We start from the raw sequence: 25,337 nt of genomic DNA, 5'->3' as shown, positions 1-25,337 counted from the left end.
TTTTTGTAGGTATTGTGAGGAACGTACACAAATAACTTATCAGGAGTTGTTTTGGATGTGTTCTTACTTGGTCCCCCAGTGACCCCACAACACCTATGCCCTTTCGAATTCATATTTAATAACACAAAAAACTTAATTATTGCACGAGCGTTGCTTACTTGCGTCTTGTAATTTCAGTCGTGACGTCACAAGTGACACCATGACACTGACAAGCGTTTTCGCGCCGGATTCAAAGTGGACAGAGAAAAATGCAATTATTTGATAAAAAATCTTCGCATTTTCTTAAAATTAATAATTTTTCATATAAAATAGACGTATACCTACATCATACAAAGGAATTTAAAAATTTGTCATCATGCCTATTCTTTATACTTCATTGTAACCCTTCTCTAACATTTTGATAATACCTATTGCTTAGGTACACTAGGTTCTAGGGCCTTGACTTAATAACACACCTCGATAGTATAAAGACACCTCATGTAACTTCCTATATAGGTAAATAATAAGGTACCTAACGACATACATATTCTAATTACTTAGTTCAAAAGAGCTTGGATATGTATTAGTTACCTAGTAATAACTAGCTAGCTCCGACAACTTCGCTTACGTTGAATGGTAAGGAACTTTGGACATCATTGGGTAATCTAATAGTAGGTAAACCAGTTCCTATTGATATAGTTAGGTACACATACATATATCTCGAAATTAGCGCAATCTTTTGGATAATTTGGACAGATGATTTCCAACGAAAGAAACTGCATAAAAAGTCAGTATACGTAGAATATGAAACGGTCGCTATGGCAACTTGAATACTGACATACTGACCGACACTTTATTTGTCAACAACTGTTAAAATGGATAAATAGCCGAGTGTTATAATTGTTACCCGTTTTTAACATGTTATTCTAAGCGTTCTGGTTATGTCTGGTAGGTTTTATACAGTTTTCTTTATTTATTTTGAGTAAATAACTTTAAGGTACCTATTTCAATGTTTTAATTTCACTATCTACTTACCCGTTTCTACTAATCCTTCCTAACATGAAACTATTTTTTAATTATTGGTTCAGTAGTTTTGGATTATATAAAGTAAAACATCAGTGTAGCTACTTTAGGCCCTTCTTTTAAATATTTTACGTGGTAACTGTAGGTATGCAGTAAGTAAATAATCTGTATTTCAGGGTCCATAGAGTGTGTGGAACTAAAAAACCTTAATTTACTATGCTGAAAATGATCTACGAAACCCCCCCTACAATGTATTGAGCATAATGCCTTACCACCACGCCACCGTGGACCCAATCGTGGCTGGTCGAGTACTAGTATATGATTTAATTTTGTCACTAATGATTTCACGGCAATCATTAACCGATTTAAGGCTGCATGAAACAACATCAAGCAGTGCGAAATGTGTAAGTACTTAGTACTCAAATGTTAAATGTAACCTATTAAAGTACAATTTTTATATGAAAATATATAGGAGAAGAGACGATCAATTAACAATATAGGTACAAATTTCCGAAGAACAAACTTGTTATCAATAAGAACAAAGCCATTGCTATCAACAAAAAAAATGGTCAGTCAGTTACAGATTCTCAGTTATGGTTACCCAACCAACCAACGCTGAGCGGTGCGCTACGTAGTTGATACAAAAAACATCTGTCTTACAGTCGTCTGTGCTTATGTTGGTACGTCGAAAACGAACATTTTACGTTAACAATTTGTCCAAATTTAGTCGCAACAAGGACTCCTAGAGTCAGCAGCAAGTGACACAACAACTGCCATACTCGCTGATCAGAGCTCGGACAAGTGGGACTGCCTCTCAGTCACGCCTCCCGTCACGATGTCCACTTCATTCAAACAACCAGGCCCTAGTCAATCTAAGGTAAGTTATAGATACCTACTACCTACTAACAGATTTAAAGTAGACAGACTTATCTACATTGAAATATGTCTCTATACATATATGTACTTAGAGTTGAGATCTTTCGAATTTGAATAGATTTATCTACTATTTTGTAGGCCTGTGTTTATTCAAAAGCAGGAAATCCATCGAGGAATACTTTGGAAGGCTGTTTTGCAGCATTAGAAGGAGCAAAACATTGCTTTACTTTCGCTTCTGGCATGGGAGCAATCACCACCGCCATCTTGCTCCTCAAAAAAGGCCAGCATATGGTTGTAATGAACGACGTCGACGGCGCAACACGTAGCCTTTTTAGGTGAGATAAAATGCAACAAAACCAATCCAATAATGATATTGAAAAATTCTCAGGTAGATGTACTTTCTAAGCATATATCTTGGACACCAAAGGCTGAAAAAAAGGTGAAGGAAAACATCTTGAGGAAACCTGGACTATATAGTCTGAAATCACCAACCCGCATTGAACAAGCGTGGTGAATAATGCTCAATCCTTCTCCGTGTGAGAGGAGGCCAGTGCCCAGTAGTGGGACGATAAAAAAAAGTCTGTAACAGTAACAGATTTGCTTAAATTACAGTAAAAGTAACAAAATGGACATTGAAGTAACATTTACGGATTTATCAGTCCCTGGAAATTTAGAGAAATCCATCAAATCAAATACTAAGGTATCTATGCATTGCTTTCACTTAATTACCTACTGTACATGTAAAGGGAATGTTCCAATTTAATTTCTGATTGTTTTGAACTTATTGGGGTTTTTTCCTTTACCTTGATTTTTTGACATTGATTAAAACTTTGTAGTACCTAGTCATGTGCATTTTATTTTCAGATGGTTTTCTTTGAGACGCCAACAAACCCCGTCCTGAAAGTTATTGACATTGCTGCGGTCGCCAAAGCAGCTAAAAGTCGTGGTGATATAATAGTCGTCGTGGATAACACATTCCTTACACCTTACTTGCAAAAGCCTTTGAAATTCGGCGCCGACGTAGTTCTGTACTCTATAACAAAGTATTTAACTGGCCTCACTGATGTTGTGATGGGTGCAATCCTTGTTAACGATGACATAATAGCGGATAAGCTTAAACATTTACAATGCGGTAAGTGCCTTTAGTAATTACTGCACCTTACAAGCGAATGCCTAACTCAAATAAAGACCTACGTCGCGTCTGTCTGTTCGCGATATTATTTTTATAAATACTGTAACAATAGTTAGTCAACATTGTGGAATTATATGAAGACTGACGTATAATGATGCCATCCGGAAATGATTGCAGTAGACGATGACGATGACGTAGAGAACATTAGCGTTTATAAAAATAATAGTTATTGTAACTAGTTGAACTAGTATGACTTGCAAATTGTTTAACCTCATGTAGCAACGTAGCATTGAGTTACTAAAACTCAACAATGTACCAAGTAGCTAGGTACTTCATGACGACAAGCATGACGTGATGAGGAGGAAATCGATTGTCATGGCTTAGATATCAACACGTGATACATACGGAAAAGTGAAGTAACGATATGCAAATATGTGTTACGTAGGTATGTAGATGGTATTCGATGACACAAAACGATGCCTTTTTTTAAAAAAAAACCTCATTGTGAAAAAGGCGAATAAAATTTATATCGGACGTCATGACTAGCTCGACATGCTGCTATGACTATGAAATTATGAAATATTTTCAGTGGCGGGAATCGTGCCGTCTCCGTTCGATTGTTATATGGTTAACAGAAGTTTGAAAACATTGCCTTTGCGTATGGAGCGGCACAAGGAGTCAGCCTTGCTTGTAGCTGGCTGGTTAGATATGCATCCTAAGATTGTTGAAGTACTGCACCCAGGTAATTTATTTTTATAAGATTTTTTTTTTAATGTGATGAAGATGGTATATTTTTATAGGTACATCGAAGGTGAGATGAAAGACCAGTTTTAGTAAATTGATAATGCGTGACTTATTACTTCACTAGAAAAGAAGCTTGCAAACTATGTAGATGATTAACCGACATTTAGAAAGTTTGTGACTGGAAAAAGTGAAAAATGAAGTATTTTGAGTAATTTAATTTTTGATAGGACTTATTGTCATTATTACAGGGCTTCCGACGCACCCGAATCATGACCTTGGCAGAAGGCAAATGAGTGGTCATTCGGGAGTCTTTAGTTTTAGGCATTGCGGTGGTCTAAAAGAGTCGAAGAAGTTTTTATACGCTCTCAAAGTTTTTACTCTGTCTGTGAGTTTGGGAGGATATGAGAGCTTGGCGGAAATACCGTGAGTGTTAGACTTTTCTCTCACACACCTAGAATGTCGGGGTTAATTGATAGTAATAGGTAAACCTCTCTTTTGGTAACTAGGTATATGAAATGTATGCAGAATTCATTGAAAATAAATATCTGTTGTTATGGTATGACAGACAATATTAAGAATTAAGTTTTTCAGTTTAACTTCATGTTTCTAGATCGTTGATGACGCATGCCTTCATCCCGGAAAAAGAAAGGCTTGCGCTTGGTATTACAAATTCGCTCGTAAGGATTTCAGTAGGCTTGGAAGATGTTTTGGACCTTTTAGAAGACTTGGACAGAGCACTCAGAATAGCATTTGGATAATATTACTAAAATGCGGGTAAATAAGTTTTTACGTTATACTAAAGAAAATCTATTTTACTCTAAGGTTTTTACGGTCTATTTTTGCAGAGCATTTTTCATGGTAGGTACTAATATTGTCCAACAATATTCATTCTTGTATAATGTGTGCATAATTTGCTTTTTGCAACAATTTTATCCTAAGTGTTTTTGTTTCAGTCAGTTGAAATGAATACAAAATCTTACATCAGCACGGCTTTAAGACGAAGTCTTGTTAGAACGTAAATTGAAACTAAAATGACTCATTCAAATGCATTTATTGAGATAAAATCGTTTTATTTCTTAAAATTAAGTTAAATGTAAAACATGATTAAAACCGCTTATAAACTATGATTATGTTTTCTTTTGGAAGGCAAAGGCACTAAGTTTGGATTGTTTCGGGGCGTTAGTAACTTGGATATCTGTTCCGTTGGTTTCTTCATCTAATTTCCTTTTAGGGCCATTTTCATTGGTAGCGGCCTTGCCTTGAACAGTCTTGAAAAGTTTAATACCGTGTCGCGTTAATTCTGAAGGACCAAGTTCCGGGTTTTGTTTTTCTAGAACACTTTTCTTTCTTGTAAACCAGTCTACGAATGTTTCACCGTCCAGAGGTGTTAAAGGCTGGAAAAAAGGTGAGTATGTAGTTTTTTGCAAATCTAATATGTATAGTAAGAAAATGAAAATTACGGTATTATTGCAGAACGTTACGAAACACCATGATATTATCTTAATCTATTGTGCTATTTTCGTCATACTAAGAATGATGACTTTGCGAAAAATTAATGATTTGTAGCGATTATCGAAGATTTAAGATACGTACGTACTGTATTATCAACAAAGATATTTTTAAAGAATTTTATCAGTTAAGGAACTATTATAAAAAACTTACGTCATCATTTTCAGAGGTATCGGCGGGTCTGTGTACTTCCACTAGAGTTCTATCAGTCAGACTGAGAGGACTTTGAGCGTCCTTAGAACTAGTTGCTTTCTTTTTGAAAATATTTCGAGCTCTGCCGGGCGAAGATATTATAGGCTGGAAAAAAAGAATTGGATATAATATTATACCGTGCTGATAAATAGAAAAAAAAAACCGTATATTAATAATCGTAAAGCATTAGTTTACACTTATTGGTTACACTAAATCACGAAAAAGGTTTATTCAAGCATACACAATGAAACTAGACAGAAAGATATCAGGATATCAGGGTAAATAAAATATAAATACGCTACTTTTACCCTAGTGCGGGATGTAGTTCCCTCGGGAAGCGTGTGTCCGCAAGAACAGGTTATTCTAAAAAATATCATTAAGTACTTACAACAGGTCTAAGCGCGGTCTCACTCTCAACTTTCTTCTCCTTAACTTTCTGAGGTATTATAAGACTGGCGTTCAAATCTTGCTCCGTATTCGTGACGTCATAAGTTTCTTGCGTATCCAATTCTTGGAAATGCGAGTTTTGGGCTACGTTTAGTTTATCGGCTTCCTTGTCCCAGGTTTCGGCCAAGTTAGTCAGTTTATCAGCCAAGTGGACTCGGCCAAGCCTTGACGCGTATTTAGCCGCTAGAGGGAGTAAGCGCTCGTCTTTCAGTAGTTCCATTAGTTCTAACGCTCTTTGCTCGATTTCGCTGCGGCATGCGAGCTGTAATGGATTTTGATGGTTCATTCAATTATATAAATTAATATTATAAAGAGGATTTTTGTGCATGCCATATGTTATCTGGGTACGGGACGCTGGTGAAACCATAAAGCAGCAAGTTATATGCGCACATGCGGGACATGTAAAGTGGCTGACTTCGGAAGGGCAAAGTTATTTGACGATTATACAGCTTGACTTCAAATTCCAGCTTTATTTTATCTCTGAGTGTGTTGACCAGGATTACAAAGTCACCATTACTGCATAGCAATACAAATTATTTATTCAACGTTAAATACGTCATAGCCTAAAGAAATCAACATTTGTCTTTATGATGTAAACGACACAAACATAGTATCTTGTTGTTCGCATGATATGGCACGTGTATTATGCAACCACGTGTGATATAATTTATTACATTATTCAATGAACGTTTACGAGCAAAAATACATAAGAAATGGTGAAAGGTGAACGTTTTATACCTTATTTACTTTAACGTTTTTAAGTACTGTTTCGCTATTATCTAAAGTAGTGTTAGTTACACTACTTATAACTCAAAAACGGCTGAACAGATGTGGACGAAAATTGGTGGTGAGGTTGCTTATCATCAGTAGTCATAGAATACTTTTTCTATCTGAGTAAAGGTGTTGTTTCCTTGGGACGCGGTAAAACCGTAGGCGGAAATTATATTTTAATGTTTTTTGTGTTTTATTATAGGTAAACTTACCGCGAATAGTTTGAGAGCAGTTTCCCGCGCAGTTTTGACGTCGACATCTGCAGTAGTGTGAGCCCACCGCACTAACTGCTCTTCGTACTGACTCTTTTCCGTGTCCATATCGCAAAGAGGTATCTGAAATACAGAAATTGAATAAATAAGGAGGCATTATTTAAATCCTCATAAAAAGGCTAAGAATGTGTTTCTAGCTAGGGTACCCAAACTGAAAATAGAGATCCCATTTCTAAGATTTCACTGTCCGTCCTTCAGTCACCAGGCTGTACCTCATGAACCATGATAATTATGAGTTATGACAGTCGAAATCAAAGATGTTGTATTTATTGTTGGTGCTATAAAAAAGACCTGAAAACTAGACTAAAATAAATATTTTAGGGGCTACGGCTAGATATGTTATGATAGCTTTAAAAAAGGACAACATACCTGTATGGCAAGTTCGGCTACGATGGGCTTAGGTGCAGTGGCCGGGAATGAAGCGCCTCTGCACAGTATTGCGCGGACTTTTTGAGTTGCTTCACTTACCTTTGAAAACCGAACAATTTTATAAGAAATTAAACATTTAGTTAAAAGAAAAATTGATCGTTACACGAATAAAGAAATTCGCGAAGTGACGTACTACTGATGAAAAAAAAACAGCTAACAACTTCCGTAAGAGTATTTCTCAATTCAAGGTAGTTTCTAAAGATTATGTACCCAAAGGGAAAAACGGAACTCTGTAACTAAAACTGTCCGTCTGTCATCAGGCTTTACCTCATAGTTAGGTAGACAGTTAATATTAGATGTTGTATTGTTGTAAATACAATTATTATTGAAAACTAGAATAAAATCAATACTGAAGAGTAATTTTTTGGCCGTTTTGTAGATTGCAGTCTGATTCGGACTTGGCTGTTTCTTTTTTGAAATAAACTGTTTTATATGCATATTAATACTCACAGAAACAATAAACCAGGAATCGGAGGCACCCTTAGAATGTGCAGTAGTATCACAGACAGGCATCCACACCCCGCTGGCCACGTCATATAGACGCAACATGCCCGAATTATCGTATACACAGGGCGAGCCTACATCTGTGGTGCCGATCCAAGCTAGTTTAGAGCTTGGGGTTAGGGGTAGAGGGACTGTTTTACTGCGAACTTGACGACCTGTAATTAGTATTATGTCATTTATATATTATTGAATATTGAAGAGTTAGCTTGAATGCCATATTATGCCATGCAAAAGTCGTGGTGGCCTAGTGGGTAAAGGACCAACCTCTCAAGTATGAGGGCGAGGGTTCGATCCCAGGTCAGGCAAGTACCAATGCAACTTTTCTAAGTTTGTATGTACTTTCTAAGTATATCTTAGACACCATGAACTGTGTTTCGGATGGCACGTTAAACTGTAGGTCCCAGGTTGTCATTGAACATCCTTGGCAGTCGTTACGGGTAGTCAGAAGCCAGTAAGTCTGACACCAGTCTAACCAAGGGGTATCGGGTTGCCCGGGTAACTGGGTTGAGGAGGTCAGATAGGCAGTCGCTTCTTGTAAAGCACTGGTACTCAGCTGAATCCGGTTAGACTGGAAGCCGACCCCAACATGATTGGGAAAAAGGCTCGGAGGATGGATAGCTTGAATGCCATAATCTTAGGTAGTGGACTGATTTGGAAACTGTTTCAGTGTTACATAGCCCATTTATCGAGGAAAGCTGTAGTTTACATCAGGTTGCATGGAGTAGTTCCCTCAGAACACGGTTAAACGTTTACAGAAGCTAGTTAAAATATAAATATTTCTCCGCACTTTCCGACGAGCGTAGTTCCCTAGGGATCAACCACGGTGGACAAAATAAATAGTGATTTTGTGGGATCAACTATTACGTGTGTCATATCCGGGGTAGATACCACATATTTCCAAACAGTGTCATCTTAATTGATTTCAGGTTTTTTATCGAGAAACAGTAGGTATGTAAAAACCAAGAGGAAGTACTTATTAAATCAATAAAGGAAGAACGTTTAATTTTCAAATAAGGAAGTATTTGCCGTCAAGCGATTAACTTGATTGATGATGCTTAGGGAAACAACACACAACAATTCTTCAAAAAACCCTTAACGACAACATAACATTACAACAAAAGACTAGATTTAAGGTAAATATAAATAATTTATTATTATTATAATAAAATATTACCATTCATAGCAATAATGTCCATGGCTAGATGTTGGTCTGTGTAGCCTGGGTCTGTGCTGTGGTAGACGGCTAATACTGCTGTGTTAAACGCTCCTAGAGATACTACTGGACCAGCCAGAGATATCACCTGAAAATATTTGTTTTCTTTAAGGCTAAGACTAAAAGGTTTTCAAGCCTTGAAGCAATCTGTGTTATAAAAACAAAACCGATTTTAATAATATATAAATATATGAAAAACCGCTTCAAAAGCGGTTTAGCTTAATATGTAAATAATAAATTGGGAAACTTCTTTTTGACGTCAGTTAAAAATGTTGTAAAATATACAAAACACATGCTTATTGCAATTAGTGAAAAATGTCATCATCTTATTATTTTCATTGGTTATCATTTTCACTCAAACTCCGTTTTTTACAAAAAAACATCATATTTACTGATTGTCTTAAAACTACAATAATTAAACCACTTCACAAGAAGAATAATAAAGAAGAAACGACAAATTACAGACCCATAGCCTTAATTCCCGTTTTCTCTAAAGTCATAGAAAAAGTTATCTATGAATCATTTTACTCTTTCTTATCAAGATATAGTATTCTTTGTGATGAACAAAAAGGGTTTCGAAAGAATAAGAATATTAATATGACGATATATGACCTAATAAATAAAATATTGATTAATGTAGACAAAAAAATACCAATTTGCGCCATATTCACCGACATGACAAAAGCTTTTGACACTGTAGACCATGAAACGCTTTTGATCAAACTTGATGCTTACGGTATAAGAGGGAATGCCTTAAGCCTGATAAAATCATACCTAAGCGGACGTATTCAATATACCGAAATATCTAATGTATGCGTCAAATCCAAAAGAGAAATCAAATACTTATCTCATCCTAGGGAAATTAAATATGGCGTGCCGCAAGGCAGCGTTCTAGGGCCGTTATTATTTTTGCTGTATATAAATGATCTTCCCCGCAACATCAGCTACCCTTGCGTGTTATTTGCCGACGATAGTACGGTACTAATAGAATGTGTCAATAGAGAAATATATGAAGATGAAATAAATAATTCACTTAAATTATAAATAAATTGACTCAACAAAAATAATCTTGTGATAAATCTCAGCAAAACAAATATCATGCACTTTTATCAAAGAATTCATCCTTTAAACCTAAACATTAACTATAACGGTCAAACCATTGATAGCACTAACATAGCAAAATTTCTGGGTATAATAGTACAGGACAGTCAATTAACATGGAAACCACAAGCTGATGAAATTTGTAAAAAATTAAGTACTACTGCGTATATTCTTTACAATTTGTCAAAAAAAACGAACATTGAAACATTACTGATAGCTTATCACGGTTTGGTGGTTTCTATCCTAAGGTTTGGTGTGGTATTTTGGGGCAATTGCTCTGAAAGAGAGGCTGTATTTAAATGTCAAAAACGATGCATAAGGGCGATTTTTAATCTTAAGGTAACAGACAGCTGCATCCCTATCTTCAAGACACACAATATCTTAACTTTTCCTTGCCTTTACATTTTAGAAGTAGCTATTTTCGTTAAAACTAACACCGATTTGTTTCCTACATTAAGTAACACGAGAACACGAACTACAGTCATGCGATCACATACGATAACACTACATTGGCTAAGAAAAACATTATTGGTATGGCACCTACTATATTTAACAAGTTACCGAATTCCATAAAAGATCAGCCCCTGAGAAAATTTAAAAACCTCCTGTCTGCGCTGCTAACTAAGAAATGTTATTATTCCGTTACAGATTTTTTAAATGATGACTTGTAACCTATTGTTCTTCTCAGTTATTATAATTTAGTTTTCATGATCTTATTTTTAATTGTAAGTATCTACTTTAGAATTTTAAGATTTCTCTAATCTATAATTGTAAGAAAATTTGTATGCCAACAGGCAGAATGTACTGGAACTATATTTTTTAAGCTAAGACCATTATTGTTGTACCTACATTCTATACAAATAAATAAATAAATAAATAAATGATTTGATTGTTAATCGTTATAGGTAACTATGTATCAGTGTAAACATTCGTTGGTGAACCTAATAATTACATAGTATAAAACAAAGTCGCTTTTTCTGTCTCTATGCCCCTATATCCCTATGGCCTTAGAGTACACAACCGATGTTAATGCGGTTTTAAAGAGGAAGGTACATTAAATAGTGGGGAAATACTGTTATCCCGTGCGAAGCCGGGGCGGGCCGCTAGTAAATAAATATTTGACACAACTATCAACACAATATGCTATACATCTATGTTACCTGTCTCTGCGTCCCCATGGGTGTGAACATCCTGAGCAGCCTGGCGTTGGTAGCCACGGCCACCACCCCAGCGCCCGCCGACACACACAGGATCTCCTCAGTGTCCGGCATGCTGGACGTCCACTCCTTACTGCTGCCTACTAGTGATATGCACACTAGCTTACTGGGGAAGAAGTAGGCATTTATTAGGACTTTTTTGGTTTAGGTAATAGCTAATAGCATCTTGAGTAAATCTTGTCTGTAAAGTCTCAAATGGCCAATCATACATATTCTACATAATAGTACTTACTCTATGTGTCCAAAATTAATTATTTTGAGAGCCAATAAGTGAGGCTAATGATAAGTTACTAAGAAGGCAAGTACTAAGAAGTTTGGTTGTTAAATCTATTTTAGTACGTAGTTACGGTATTGAATTTGGATTTTAATTGCCAAGCACCCGTTCTTCAATAAGAACAAACAAAGAATTCAAGACCTAAAATGGGAGCTGGAAAATATTTTAGTATATTACATAATTACAGCAGAATATCATCAATCATTCTTTCATTGAATCATTGTTGATATTGATTTACAAAAGGTGGCATTATCCAGTTTAGTCAAGATGCAAAAAAGAATCAAAACAAAAGTTTGTTTGGGTTTGTTGCAGATGGATAACAAGTTGTCATTATCACAAAAAAGTTGAAGGAAAACATTTCGAGGAAACCATGGATTTATAAGTATGAAATCACCAAGTCTCATTGGGACAGCGTAGTGATTAACGCTCAATCCTTCTCCGTGTGAGCGACGAAAGCCTATGTCCATCAGTGGGACTATAATGAGGCTAATGACTTAAAACTTATAAGTTGACAAGCTTCTACCAGCGGTTTCACTCGCATCCTGTGGGAACCTCTGCACGAACCCGATCTCGATCCGATCTTCCTCGATAAATGGGCTATGTAACACTGAAAGATTTTTTCAAATTGGACAGATAGACATAATGCGAAAGTCGTTGGCTACGCTTTCCCGCAAAAACTACTTAACATGGAACTTGGTTCACATATTCTTGGTGGTACAAACACACCACGCGGGCCACGGGCGAAAGCTAGTATTAAGTATGTATTGATAACGAAAATCTTACCTAGGTGTTTCACACGCCAAAGCTACCACCGTAGAAGACAAGCTGGCCATGGTATGGTTCAGATAGTTGTTCAGATGAATGCCATGGTGTAAGTTGGTGTCGTGAAACTCCACGTCTATGGTCGACTCGCCGTTCTCGGCCGTGTGGCAGCGGACGATACCGATGTCGTTCCAGCACATGTAGCTACGAAACAAATATGAGTAAAATGGTCAGTTTTAACGGTTGCTGATAAAGTCTCTGATAATCTTTTAGGAACTTGTCTGACAGTTGAACTATAACTTTTACATAAACTTTCTCAGAAAGCTTAACTATCAGATAACTAACTGACACTTTCTAGGTAACCCTCGACGACCCTTTGACGACCTCGATGGCGCAATGGTCATCATGCCGGACCGCCGAACCTGAGGTCCCGGGTTCGATTCCCGGTTCGGTCGACATTTGTGTGATGAGCATGCTCGTTGGCCGTGGTCTGGGTGTTATGATATGTATTTATAAATATGTATATATGTAGCTATATGTAGTTTATCAGTTGTGTTAGCACCCATAACACAAGTTAATTAATAACTTACCGTGGGGCTAACCGACCGTGTGTGAAAAAGGTGTCCCGATATTATTATTATTATATTAAAAAAAAAAACCCGTAAAACCGAGCCTAAAAGATTTCATGAATGATAAGGCAGTGCCAAGAGGTTTCTGAGGATCGTTATCTGCCTAGCATTTAACAAATATATGGGCGTCGGCTTCCAGGCTAACCGGATGCAGCTGCCTTTTACATGGAGCGACTGCCTATCTGATCTCGTCGCCTTACCTGACCTACGAGGTAGATGTGGTTGTCAGACTTTCAACTTTCTGACTACTCGAAACAACTTTGACAGTCAGGACCCACCACTTAGACTCAGCCTAATAATCGATTAGCAATGGCAGCACCAGGTAGGTAATTATTAGGGCCCCAAGTTATAAAATATGGTAAAAAAAACAGTTGAAAATCATAGTTTGCTTGGCTTTAAGATATTAACTAGGATTCACTTTGTTGATGTACCTTGTGAAGGTATCTAGAATAAATACATTGGAAGGTTCAGGGGGCATAATGTCAGTGACAAACTAAATAGATTTCTGTTATATCTACTGTAAATGAATAACTTATCTTGTTTACAGTCAAATTGTAAACACAAGGAATTACATCAGACTTGCACATTTTATCTAACTAGCAAAGACCTGCTGAGTAACAGCTATTTTTGGTCGAAAACAAATGACACATGTTTTCGACCAAAAATACAGTTGAAAGTTATACACGAAGTTCATCATTCACATATTTAAGTCAGTTTCAAAAGTAGATTCAAGAGTTTCTCATAAAGGAAACGACCACTCATGATCATCACCAATCATCCCATTCTCCTAGCCAGGTTTTCTATTTTTAACACGCTTTTATAAGCTTGGGTTGTATGTATGTATGTAACGGAATCTTTGAGCTTGATTTTCACCGATTTCTAAACGTCTGATCAATTTGAAACTTTACATACGTATCAAGAACCGGTGACAATGCATGACTAGCTAAAAAACGGCATCGCAAATTCAATATGGCGGCCTCCACGAGATGGCGGACTGGCTGTTTGGAATCCACCCCCATGATATGGGTATCAAATGAAAGGGTTTGCTGCCAGGAAAACGAAAAAAATAGTCACGTGACTTAATTCCAATATGGCGGACGTCCAAGATGGCGGACGGGCTATTCAAAATGCACCCCCATGATATGGGTATCAAATGAAACGGTTTGCTGTCTAGAATACGAAAATAATAGTCACGTAACCAAAATCCAACATGGCGGTCATGCAAGATGACGGATTAACTATTCAAAATGAACCCCCATCATATGGGTATCGCATTAAAGGGTTTGCTGCCAGGAATACGAAAAAAATAGTCAGGTGACTGAAATCCAATATGGCGGACGGGCTATTAAAAACAAGCTATTATAAATAATCCAAACTAAAAAGTAGAAAATAAATAATAGTTTAAAAAAACTAAAAAACACGCTTTTTATAGAAAACCGAACTAAAAAATAGAAAATAAATTTCAATGAATATAAATTAATAATAGTGTGAATAAAAAAAAATATTTTATGTAAAAAAAAGCGTGGGGTGCTTTTTAAGATATTATCGAAATGATAATCACTCTACTCATATCTGTCAATAAAATATTTATAACTATTGACACCATGCACCCCACGCTTTTTTTTACATAAAATATTTTTTTTTATTCACACTATTATTAATTTATATTCATTGAAATTTATTTTCTATTTTTTACTTCGTTTTTCTATAAAAAGCGTGCTTTTTAGTTTTTTTAAACTATTATTTATTTTTTATATTGTTATGGCCTATACTTTTATTGAATCCATGCATTTTGGTTTCGACCAAATAGAAGATACATAATCACACTAATGTTGTAAAGCATGAATGGGTTTTGATGAAACTTGGCCGTGATTTCGCTTATAGGTTCATCAGAATAAAATAATAGGCTACTTTTTACTCTGATATACCTGAGAAATATTATATATATAAGGATATAAAATAGCGGATAAAACACAAGCGCAGTCTAGATTAGAAATATATAAACAAATCATCTACATAAATTTTACTTACCGATGCTCCAAATGAGTGGGCGTAGAAGATGGTTGGAAAGGAACCTGCGCAGGTACAGTGGAAGGCGCGGGAGTGTGATGCCTGGACGCCGGCCGCGAGTCTCCGTGATCCTCAACCACTCCTAATGTTTCATTCTTTATCTTCTGAAGCGATATCGCATTGTCATCGTCACTCTCGTAATTCTCTATCAAGTCATCCACTATGTCGTCATTGTCTGAAGGAAAAAATATAATAAATATCCTGTTATGACGTGACGTATGTGAAATATTGTGGAGTAGTAAGTTCAGGAAAATTATAGAAAAATAGCTTGAGGGAAGTATTGACCTGACTTAAGAATGTTTGTAAGTACATAATATGTGCCTGAAGTTTAATTCCAACTTCTAACTTTTCCGTTAGTGCATGTACGTTGTTAAGGAAATGGTAATTACGCCTGCAGTAGATGATGATATAAATCAACCACGACTCTGAATAAGCTTTAAGGCTTCGCGCCAAACTTTTTGTCGTCACAAATAAATTTTACAGGTAGGTGTACAGAATTTAGTTGTGAGAACAAATTCTAGGTAATCCTTAAGGACTTTAGTTACCAAATCTCACTTACCATCTGCCCTTTCTACCATTTCCACATCATCGGCATTATTTTCAGCAGCCGTACTATCTTTGCCGTAACAGTTGACCAACATGCCTAGCTGACCAGCCACATCACAGTAGGCTAGTACTCCATTACCTGAAATGTAGATATAAAGACATAAAAAAATATACACTTAGGCAAATCTTTTTCTTCTCCTCAACATTATTTTAAACATATAAATTGCATTTATTATTTATATATTGCTTTTGCTGACCCATCCATGTTTGTTCATTTGCTCTTTGCTCTCATATGTACAAAATTCATATTATTATAGGACTAGAGAGGCTTTTCTTTTACTGAGGTCGTAAGATAGGACCTACTTTTTGAGTGAGCAGACTTTTTACATAAACCTCTTTATTTACAGAACAGACATCTGCCAATAAAGTGATAAAGTCATTTGCATGGTAAGCACATGTCAATGGGTAAGCACATGGTAACCCAATGGTCAAAGGCCAATGGTAAGCTTATTTGTAGTGAGAGGAAAATATGATATCCTTGTTTCTATACTGTGATAAATTTTACTTATTTACCACATTCTTCTTCTTCTTAGCGTTTATCCCGTCTTGTGACGGGGTCCGCTTTCCGTATCTTCTTCTTCCACTTCGCTCTATCCTGGACATCTTCCTCTTTGAGTTCGCAGATTTCCATGTCTTTCTTTACGACACTCAACCACCGCAGTTTTGGCCTGCCTCTGCGCCTTTGACCGGGTATATCGAGATTTGAGTGTCGCATTGCCGATGTACTCAGGTGGTCTCCTTTTAACATGTCCGTACCATCGCAGCCGTTTTTCTTGTATTTTGTCGGCGACATCGCGTACTCCAAGGCTACCGCGTACATACTCGTTACGGATCTTATCGAGCCTAACATCTTCATCTCGGCAACTTGGATGGTACTGACATGCTTTTTTGTTACGGCCCACGTCTCGCTTCCATAAATAAGAACTGGTCTTATGACTTACTTATTTACCACATTAAGAAATGAAAAACTAACTTTAGAGTGTCAATTTGCCAATAAATTAATAATCCACTGTAAATTTAAATTAACATTTAAACATATTAAATGAATAGTAGAACTTACCCTTTGGGTTCCAAGCCATGGCAGAAACATTGTGAGACGTGGGGTGCTCCACAATGCCAATACATGCTCCGCTGCCAATTTCCCATACTGCGATCTGTCCAGCAACTGTATTCCCAGCTAAGTACTCACCGCACGGCGAAAATATACATTGAGATATCGGGCATTTTATCTATAAACAAAATTAAAGAACTTCATAAGTGCTTGTGAAGGCCTAAATGAAATAAAATGACTTGACTTTGAAGCCCAGTAAAACGTTTCATGTGAATTAATTTTGAATAGGAAATAGTATCTCTTGGTATCTCTTTTTAACCAACTTCTTAAATTAAAAAGAACCTATAGTTAGAGTTGGTATCAAGAGATTAATTATTATGATAAATAGGGATCACTAGAAAACAACTTTATGTGTAATAACTAAACTACTTTGTTACAGCAGTAACAAAAATTGCAAAGCTAAGCTAAAACTGTTTGCAAAACAAGTTGACTGTTGACAGCAAATACAGCTATAATATAAGGCGAATATAAGGCGTGGAGTAGGAGTGTTGTCGTCCTGTTCTTCAAAAAGGGAGACAAAACCCAGTTGAAGAACTATCGACCCATTTCCCTCCTAAGCCACGTCTATAAGCTGTTCTCAAGAGTGATCACGAACCGACTTGCGCGAAGACTCGACGAATTCCAACCACCGGAGCAGGCTGGGTTTCGGAGCGGATACGGCACCATAGACCACATCCACACAGTGCGGCAGATTATACAGAAGACCGAAGAGTATAATCAGCCCCTGTGTCTAGCATTTGTGGACTATGAGAAGGCCTTTGACTCGGTTGAAATCTGGTCTGTTCTGGAGTCCCTGCAGCGTTGTCAAGTAGATTGGCGATACATCCAAGTGATGAGATGTCTCTACGAAGCCGCTACAATGTCCGTCCAAGTACAAAATCAGCAAACAAGGCCCATACCGTTGCATCGAGGAGTGAGACAAGGGGATGTTATTTCCCCGAAACTGTTCACTAATGCAATGGAGGATATGTTCAAGACGCTGAACTGGAAAGGACGTGGCATCAACATCAATGGCGAACACATCTCTCACTTGCGATTTGCTGACGATATCGTCATCATGGCAGAAACGCTGCAGGACCTACAACAAATGCTGAACGACCTGGCTGAATCTTCTCTACGCATCGGCCTACGGATGAACTTGGACAAAACCAAGGTCATGTTCAATGAACATGTTCTACCGGAACCGATTGCGATACACGGTGCCGTTCTCGAAGTTGTTCGGAAATATGTATACCTCGGGCAGACATTGCAGTTAGGTAGAAACAACTTTGAGGACGAGGTGAATAGGAGAATTCAGTTGGGTTGGGCTGCATTTGGGAAGCTACGTCGAGTCCTAACATCGTCGATCCCACAGTGCCTAAAGACGAAAGTCTTCAATCAGTGCGTCCTACCTGTCATGACTTACGGAGCCGAAACGTGGACACTGACGGTACGGCTGGTCCACAAGTTTAAAGTCGCTCAGCGGGCTATGGAAAGGGCTATGCTTGGCATTTCTCTGAGGGATCGCATCAGAAATGAGGTAATCCGTCAGAGAACCAAGGTCATCGACATAGCCCACCGAATCAGCAAGCTGAAGTGGCAGTGGGCTGGCCATATTAGCCGAAGAACCGATAACCGTTGGGGTAAACGAGTTCTAGAGTGGAGACCACGCCTCGGCAAGCGTAGTGTAGGACGTCCTCAGGCACGGTGGAGTGATGACTTGCGCAAGACGGCTGGCAGGAGCTGGATGCGAGTAGCCGAAAATCGATCTCAGTGGCGTGCACTTGGAGAGGCCTATGTCCAGCAGTGGACTGCGATAGGCTGATGATGATGATGACAGCTATAATATTATATGTTTTTGCAGAAGCCAACCAGGGGGATCACAGTATTCAGCAGGCATAAAAGAATCACTGCCAATAGAATAAAGAGACTACATAAGGTAGGTTGGCTAGTATTAACTTAGTAGATAATATGTTGTTTTCAAATTTTTTTAGATTTATTTATAAAGTATTTCTTCATAATATGAAATACCTACCAAATTATGTGTAAATGTCATCCTCTGCCCCCAACTCTCACAGTCTAGTAGAATAATTTCTCGGTTGTTGGGGTATGCCAAATACTTTCCTTCAGTAGGCTCAAAATCCATTCGACCTGAAAAACATAGACTTTTTTAGTTAAAAAGTAATTATAAAGCTAATGAGGGTTCACTGTCATAACATATGATTTCCTCTTATTATGAGAAAATACCCAAGAGTTAGTAAGCTAAGATGCATCAGCAAAAATTCAGATGAATAATTCACTTTTCCTTCCAGGATGTGGTTGCAATTTTACTCTTCATGATGACACATGAAAAAGTGTGATACCCTCATAACACAAGGAAATAGAATATTTAAAAAAAATATCACATACATAAAACTTTTGCAGCATAAAATGTGTTAATCTTCGGCACGCAAGAAACTTGTTTCACAATCTTTTGTGTGTCTATGTCCCATATTCTCAGGTTGCCATCCCCGCAGGCTGTGCTCGCATACTTCATGTGTGGACATATAGCTATGCTCAAAACTGGGCCGGTGTGCTCTTTCATGACAAATAATGGTGCTCCTCCTTCCAGGTTGCACAACTTAGCTTCCATATTCTCCGATGAACAGCCCAAAGCCTACAAAGTTATGCAATTTAATACTTCATGTTGGAATCACAATTTTTAGTTAAAAAAAAAAAACAGAATACTACCTCAATTTTACTTGATGATTTGATTTGTGTGACTGGAGCTGTAAATCTGGTAACAATACCATCTTTGTCGAATGCAGGGAACGTATAGGCTTGAACAACATGATTATCAGTAGCCACATACAGTCTTTTATCTTTGTAACACACAGCAAGCGCACTTTCTCCAACACAATGTGAATTTGGATCGTCGTCTTCTATATCCACCCATATTCTCACATCACCGTCGTTTCCACATGTTACTATGTGCCTGGAAATGTCGTATTTTCAAGAAAATAAAAGTTGAACTTACTCCAATTTTGAGCACAATAAATAGTAAACAATCAACTTACTGTCCATTTTCAGTATAACAGACATCGGTATGACCTTCAGCATGGGCATATCTTAATGGTTTGCTATCAATTTTCATAGTAAACTTTTATTACAAAACAATATTCAACAAAACAAACTTATGTTTAGAAATCGAACAACAAGCAACCTGCAAATTATTTTATTTGACAGGCTATTTTACAAATTGGCGCGAAAACATTCTGCAACAAACAATTGAAGAAGTAGTTAATTCCGCAAACTTTAACGTTTTAGCTGTTGATGTTGATGTGAAAAGCATTTAAGCCTAACAAATATACATATTAGAATTATATATATTGTCCTAATTGTTATAATTGATATTTAACTTATAAAATAGTCGAGATTGTTATTTATTTAAAATCAATTTTCAATAGAACTTGTGTAACGTTATCAAAATAACGTTAAGTAACTAGTTTCATAAGTAGTTATTTTGGCACGAATGCACTATGACGTGACATCGTGAAAAAAAGACTAAAAAGGTTTTTCTATCAATGCGTAAAACGTCTTTGTAGACTCCACAAGTCGTTTCGACCAATGAATGTCATTCATTCATGATTATGCCGGGCGGTATATAAGTTTAATAAAACGGCATTTTGACATCTGAAACTGTTCATTTCATTTGCCATCGTAACTCAATTCCCAGTGGTAGTACTGGTAGTGTGTTGAATAGGTTAGCTAAGAAACATTTTGGCACTAATTTAAATCGGAATTAAATTAAGGTAAGATTTTTTTTATTGAAAAATATTTTAATAAGAATTGATATAATATTAAAATAGTATATGGGTTGTCTCGTGTACAGAATGATGAAACATTGGCACATTTTTACCATTCCCATTAACCTTGAATTTTAGCGTGCAATTTTTAGGAGAATTATATATAGATTTTTGTTCTTTCGGTAGTTTGTAACTTCTGACGTTAGCTAACTAACTGATAAGGTACGTATTTATAATTTACTTAGAGTTCTTAAATATTTGAAATGCAATGGAAGTTTCACATTTTAATTAATTAATGTATGGGATTTTTTCCGTCGTTGATATAACATGTAGAAAAAAATATTTTTTTCTTTATATTTCTTCATGGCTAGTATAGAAGTTCTTATCATGTATGTAATGATTTTTAATTTACCACTTATTAGTTACGGTTTCTAATAACAGATGACGGATCAAGGATTTTTGAAACAACAACCAGGCTTCGCTACCGTTGCCATACATGCTGGACAGGAACCTGAAAAATGGAATAGTGCTGCGGTAGTGCCACCTATTACTTTGTCTACCACTTTCAAGCAACCAGCTCCAGCTGAGCATACAGTAAGAAATTGTTTTAAACGTTCTGATTGAATTATAGTTTATATTGCATACAATAACACATTAATATCTTAGGGTTTCGAATACGGAAGATCAGGAAACCCAACAAGAAATACCTTGGAAGAATGCCTTGCAGCCTTAGAGGGTGGAAAACATGGTTTCACTTTTGCTTCTGGACTAGGAGCGATCACAACCGTAGCTATGCTTCTTAACCAAGGTGACCACATAATTTCAATTGATGATCTTTATGGCGGCACCAATCGTCTTTTAAGGTAACAAAACTTTAAGAATATTTAATCACTAATTTATATCGAAGTTATGTGAACTCGCTAAAACATTCGATTAATTACGTTTCAGGCAAGTTATAACTAGACTGGGAATAGAAGTAACGTTCACGGATATCACGGTTCCTGGAAATTTAGAAAAAGCTATTCAATCAAACACCAAGGTAAGTACTTGATTTTTTGGCAAATTAAATAGAAGCATTCGTATTAAACTCTGGATACACTGACATCTGAAAACAATATTTTTATAGGCTAATTGGGTCAACTTAAAATCGCTAAACTGGTGTATGTTAAAGTCATTAACTCTGGTTACAGACATCTGCCGATTAACATACGCATCTTTATCGTCAATTGCCATAATATGAGGGTTATTTGAATATTAATACTCTTTAATTAATGCCAATAATGATCAAACCATAAAACTATGTTTTGGCCAGGCCATCTTAAGGGTCTTGCAATAATTAACTGTGTTGCAATAATATTATTCTTGTTAATCGTTTATGCTTTATCTTTTTACGAATATAACATTAAAGTGACGAAAATTAATAATATTATTACATTCATAATTTTATAATATTTACGTAACACGATCAATAACAATCTTTATCAGAAGTGGTTTATTTCATAATAAATAAGCATTAACGTTATGCTTACGATAAAATTTTATTGCATTGCTGAAATTTCGAGTTGACTTAGGTAGGTGTGAGAGACAATGAATTTAAAGAAGTACTTATAGAAAAATTGTTTGTTCTAGATGCTCTGGTTGGAGACCCCGACAAACCCCAACTTAAAAGTTGTTGATATTGCTGCGGCTTCCAAAGTAGTCAAAGAGCATGGTGATATTATTGTGGTTGTGGATAATACATTCCTCACATGTTACCTACAAAAGCCGTTGGACTTCGGCGCAGACATAGTTTTGTACTCATTAACCAAGTATATGAATGGACACTCAGACGTAGTGATGGGATCAGCAGCAACTAACGACGATGCACTCGCGGAAAAACTTAGATTTTTACAAAATGGTGAGTTGATGTTTGTTTTTTAAATTCCTTTTTACGTTTGACTTTGGTCGTTGCATTAATTATGACCTTAGTGCAATAGTCTACGCTTCGCTCCTAATTTATTATACATGTAGGTAGTTCCTTTGTTTTACATGTCTTGTAGGTAGTTAAATATTTAGCATATTACCTTATTTACCTACAAATTATATGTGTGTGTATTTTCCACTGTAATGCTCACGAGTAATCTGTAATCATGACATGGGAAAATGATATATGACGAAGTATAGAAAATCGCCTTTATCACTATTAATTAGTCTAGTATAGAATGACTTGCGGTTTACACGCCGGTATAGCCTAGTATGACTCATTTTACTAGTGACGAAATAACAGCTGCTTCTATAATTTCTACTAAAACTTATTATAATGATTTCGTCAATAAACAACTTTTTTTTATAATACAGTCCATTCAACATATGATCATTGTATCAGTTAACATAATTATAGCACAATGTGATGTAATGGAGATGAATTAATCCGATTTTTTAAATACGACGAACACTGACTCTGATTGTCGGTCACGGCAGCTGTTCTCTAAAAATCAGCTATCTGCGCCAAACATAATGTCATGCACAAACATTTGCGCCAAAACAGGAACACTCTCTATTTTCTCTATACTATAGCGATGGCACGGGAATACGACATGACTGGGGAGAGAGTCGCCGCATGACCAATAGGTACTTACGTGCTCTCCGAAGTGTGGGTGTTTCAATCGCCAATTTCCAAACAGTTTCTTAAAAATGATATGGGATTACGAGAGCAACCAGGGATATGCCTACCTAGAACTCATGCAAGTACCAAAAGGTCGTTATATGCATTTCAATACAATTTTTTTTATTAATGTAACATTGATTATTTATGAAAAATAATTAGACATAAAGGTATAATAATATATCACGACCTGACAAGTGTCTATTTATTTTTTAAAGAAATGGTTGACTAGCGCTAGGTTTTAAAATAAAGGCTTGGCTACTACAAGTTGCCATTCTGTTTAAAGAAAATATAAGTGACTCGTAGGTATGATTTATTAGAGATAACTATAAGGACCCCATTCTATATGAAATATCGCCGATTACATTAATGAACAATGGTTCAATTCATGCGGTGCAAAGTCCGAAGCAATATTTTTTAATGTCTCCAACGTATACATAAATGTGATTTTGTTATTTTATGACATAATTATCTTATGTTTTCAGCCATGGGCGTGGTGCCATCTCCATTTGATTGTTACCTAGTAAACAGAAGTCTCAAAACATTGGCTTTGCGTATGGAACGCCATAAAGAATCGGCTCTAATAATTGCTCAGTGGTTAGAAAAGCATCCTAAAGTAACTGAAGTTATGCATCCAGGTATTGTACCTTTCCATTAAGTTGCTCTAATTGCAATTCCATAAATACATATACTCATTATAATTTTATTATTTTTAGGACTGCCTTCTCACAAACATTATGAGATTGCCAAAAAACAAATGACTGGGCATTCTGGTGTCTTTAGTTTCAAACACTGCGGTGATCTAGAAGAGTCAAGAAAATTTTTGAGTTCTTTGAAAATATTCACTTTAGCCGAAAGTTTGGGAGGATATGAAAGTTTGGCGGAATTACCGTAAGGATTATAATTATTTATATTTGCATTTTTTTAATAATCATAAGTATATATCGTAAGTTAGTAGCTTAATTTATTTCGTTGTTATTTTGTAGATCGGTAATGACACATGCATCAGTTCCCGAGAAACAGCGAGAGGAGCTCGGTATCACTCATTCACTAATAAGGCTCTCAGTCGGTTTAGAAGACGTAGAAGATCTCATTCAAGACTTAGAAAGAGCGTTTAGCGAAGCATTTTAATGACATTAGTATTTATCTAAATAATTATCAATAAAATACCTATTTAATTAATGTTTTGGTTAAGTTACTTTCGCAAAAGTTAGTATAATGTTTATATATTCGTGAATCAGCAAGATGTCAGATCTGTTTTAATTATTTTCAAATTTACTCGAAATAATATGATAATAAGCGTGATAAGTGCAAAATATACAGATAACAATAGTTAGTGAGAAGGATATGTCTCTTGCTTTTACTTCTACATCTTCACGATAAACAAAACATTTATTCTTTACGTTTTGCTCAATATTTAGCACAATTGCACTGGTGATAATGATAACTTTATGTATCTCATAAATCTATGAACATATAAATAGACAAGTATTGTAAAGCTTGTTTTATGTATTACCATAATGTTATTCAATTGATTGAATCTTCATACATAAATCTGTATTTAAAAACACAATAGGGTTTACTTGGTGAACTTAACATATCAATAGAAAGGTTAAGTGTGTGCATTTGTTTAGGCTATTGTGGAAATATTGTCACGACAGTATTCAACTTAATTTTACCTTACCTCATTGTGGTTAGTTATTTTTATTTTATTACGAAGTGCTATTTTTTTATGTTTATCACGAAGTTTTAGCTCCTATATTATGGTAATCACGTTCAAAACATATTATTTATCGTTAATTAGGTACCTACAATTTTATTTGTTTATACACATTTCTTGTTTTAATAATTATTTCTATTGTATAATTATAAAATTATCGAAAAGATACATTGTTACAATTTTTTAAGTTATTTGACATATTCTTAAATATAAAAAAAGATCAACTCTCGAATGCTTTTTCTTTTCATTCAGTGTTCATCACAGCTCCAAAAACGTGACAATAATCTTAATTGTTCAATGACAAAGCAAATGCATGTCACAAGCAAAATGGGTAACATATTTAATTAT

The 25,337-nt window shown here is 36.1% G+C and overlaps 3 protein-coding genes across 4 annotated transcripts; 2 read left to right on the top strand and 1 right to left on the bottom strand.

Moving 5' to 3' along the window:
- The first annotated feature begins 343 nt into the window (after positions 1-343).
- Positions 344-4,878, top strand: LOC124634918 (putative cystathionine gamma-lyase 2). 2 transcript variants are annotated; one of them, XM_047170604.1, is made up of 10 exons: positions 344-927; positions 1,179-1,406; positions 1,730-1,879; positions 2,017-2,213; positions 2,491-2,578; positions 2,743-3,010; positions 3,600-3,752; positions 4,003-4,177; positions 4,365-4,528; positions 4,708-4,878. In XM_047170604.1, the coding sequence occupies exons 2-9, from the start codon at positions 1,266-1,268 to the stop codon at positions 4,510-4,512; spliced, it is 1,320 nt and encodes a 439-aa protein (XP_047026560.1). In that variant the 5' UTR covers positions 344-927; positions 1,179-1,265; the 3' UTR covers positions 4,513-4,528; positions 4,708-4,878. The 2 variants fall into 2 exon arrangements, 1 of the variants encoding a protein (XP_047026560.1); XR_006984941.1 differs by lacking the exons at positions 344-927; positions 4,708-4,878 and having other exon boundaries at positions 1,108-1,406; positions 4,003-4,236; positions 4,365-4,456.
- On the bottom strand, positions 4,789-20,079 carry LOC124634911 (WD repeat and HMG-box DNA-binding protein 1). Its single transcript, XM_047170590.1, has 16 exons — positions 19,897-20,079; positions 19,571-19,814; positions 19,250-19,496; positions 18,876-18,991; positions 16,811-16,979; positions 15,704-15,829; positions 15,106-15,319; positions 12,467-12,649; positions 11,353-11,515; positions 9,053-9,179; positions 7,825-8,033; positions 7,315-7,413; positions 6,886-7,008; positions 5,844-6,164; positions 5,417-5,560; positions 4,789-5,148 (listed from the first exon to the last, which is right to left on the bottom strand). The coding sequence occupies exons 1-16, from the start codon at positions 19,971-19,973 to the stop codon at positions 4,882-4,884; spliced, it is 2,829 nt and encodes a 942-aa protein (XP_047026546.1). The 5' UTR covers positions 19,974-20,079; the 3' UTR covers positions 4,789-4,881.
- Positions 20,080-20,418: 339 nt separating this feature from the next.
- LOC124634928 (cystathionine gamma-lyase-like) lies at positions 20,419-25,221 on the top strand. Its single transcript, XM_047170620.1, has 8 exons — positions 20,419-20,631; positions 21,067-21,219; positions 21,292-21,488; positions 21,574-21,664; positions 22,255-22,522; positions 23,755-23,907; positions 23,986-24,160; positions 24,256-25,221. The coding sequence occupies exons 2-8, from the start codon at positions 21,067-21,069 to the stop codon at positions 24,398-24,400; spliced, it is 1,182 nt and encodes a 393-aa protein (XP_047026576.1). The 5' UTR covers positions 20,419-20,631; the 3' UTR covers positions 24,401-25,221.
- Positions 25,222-25,337: the final 116 nt, after the last annotated feature.

The sequence above is a fragment of the Helicoverpa zea genome, chromosome 1, assembly GCF_022581195.2.
Source record: "Helicoverpa zea isolate HzStark_Cry1AcR chromosome 1, ilHelZeax1.1, whole genome shotgun sequence".
Lineage (NCBI taxonomy): Eukaryota > Metazoa > Arthropoda > Insecta > Lepidoptera > Noctuidae > Helicoverpa > Helicoverpa zea.
This window is presented reverse-complemented; position numbering and strand designations above follow the sequence as displayed.

Bases quoted from the DNA above. Each gene is read 5' to 3' on its own strand.
- LOC124634918 (XM_047170604.1), top strand. From the start codon at position 1,266: ATGCCTTACCACCACGCCACCGTGGACCCAATCGTGGCTGGTCGAGTA. The intron at 2,214-2,490 runs GTGAGATAAAAT...CTTAAATTACAG, and splicing joins GCAACACGTAGCCTTTTTAG to TAAAAGTAACAAAATGGACA. The intron at 3,753-4,002 runs GTAATTTATTTT...TCATTATTACAG, and splicing joins TGTTGAAGTACTGCACCCAG to GGCTTCCGACGCACCCGAAT.
- LOC124634911 (XM_047170590.1), bottom strand. From the start codon at position 19,973: ATGAAAATTGATAGCAAACCATTAAGATATGCCCATGCTGAAGGTCAT. The intron at 16,980-18,875 runs GTAGGTATTTCA...TTTTGTTTATAG, and splicing joins TGACATTTACACATAATTTG to ATAAAATGCCCGATATCTCA. The intron at 6,165-6,885 runs GTAAGTTTACCT...AATCCATTACAG, and splicing joins CTGCTCTCAAACTATTCGCG to CTCGCATGCCGCAGCGAAAT.
- LOC124634928 (XM_047170620.1), top strand. From the start codon at position 21,067: ATGACGGATCAAGGATTTTTGAAACAACAACCAGGCTTCGCTACCGTT. The intron at 23,908-23,985 runs GTATTGTACCTT...TATTATTTTTAG, and splicing joins AACTGAAGTTATGCATCCAG to GACTGCCTTCTCACAAACAT. The intron at 24,161-24,255 runs GTAAGGATTATA...GTTATTTTGTAG, and splicing joins GAAAGTTTGGCGGAATTACC to ATCGGTAATGACACATGCAT.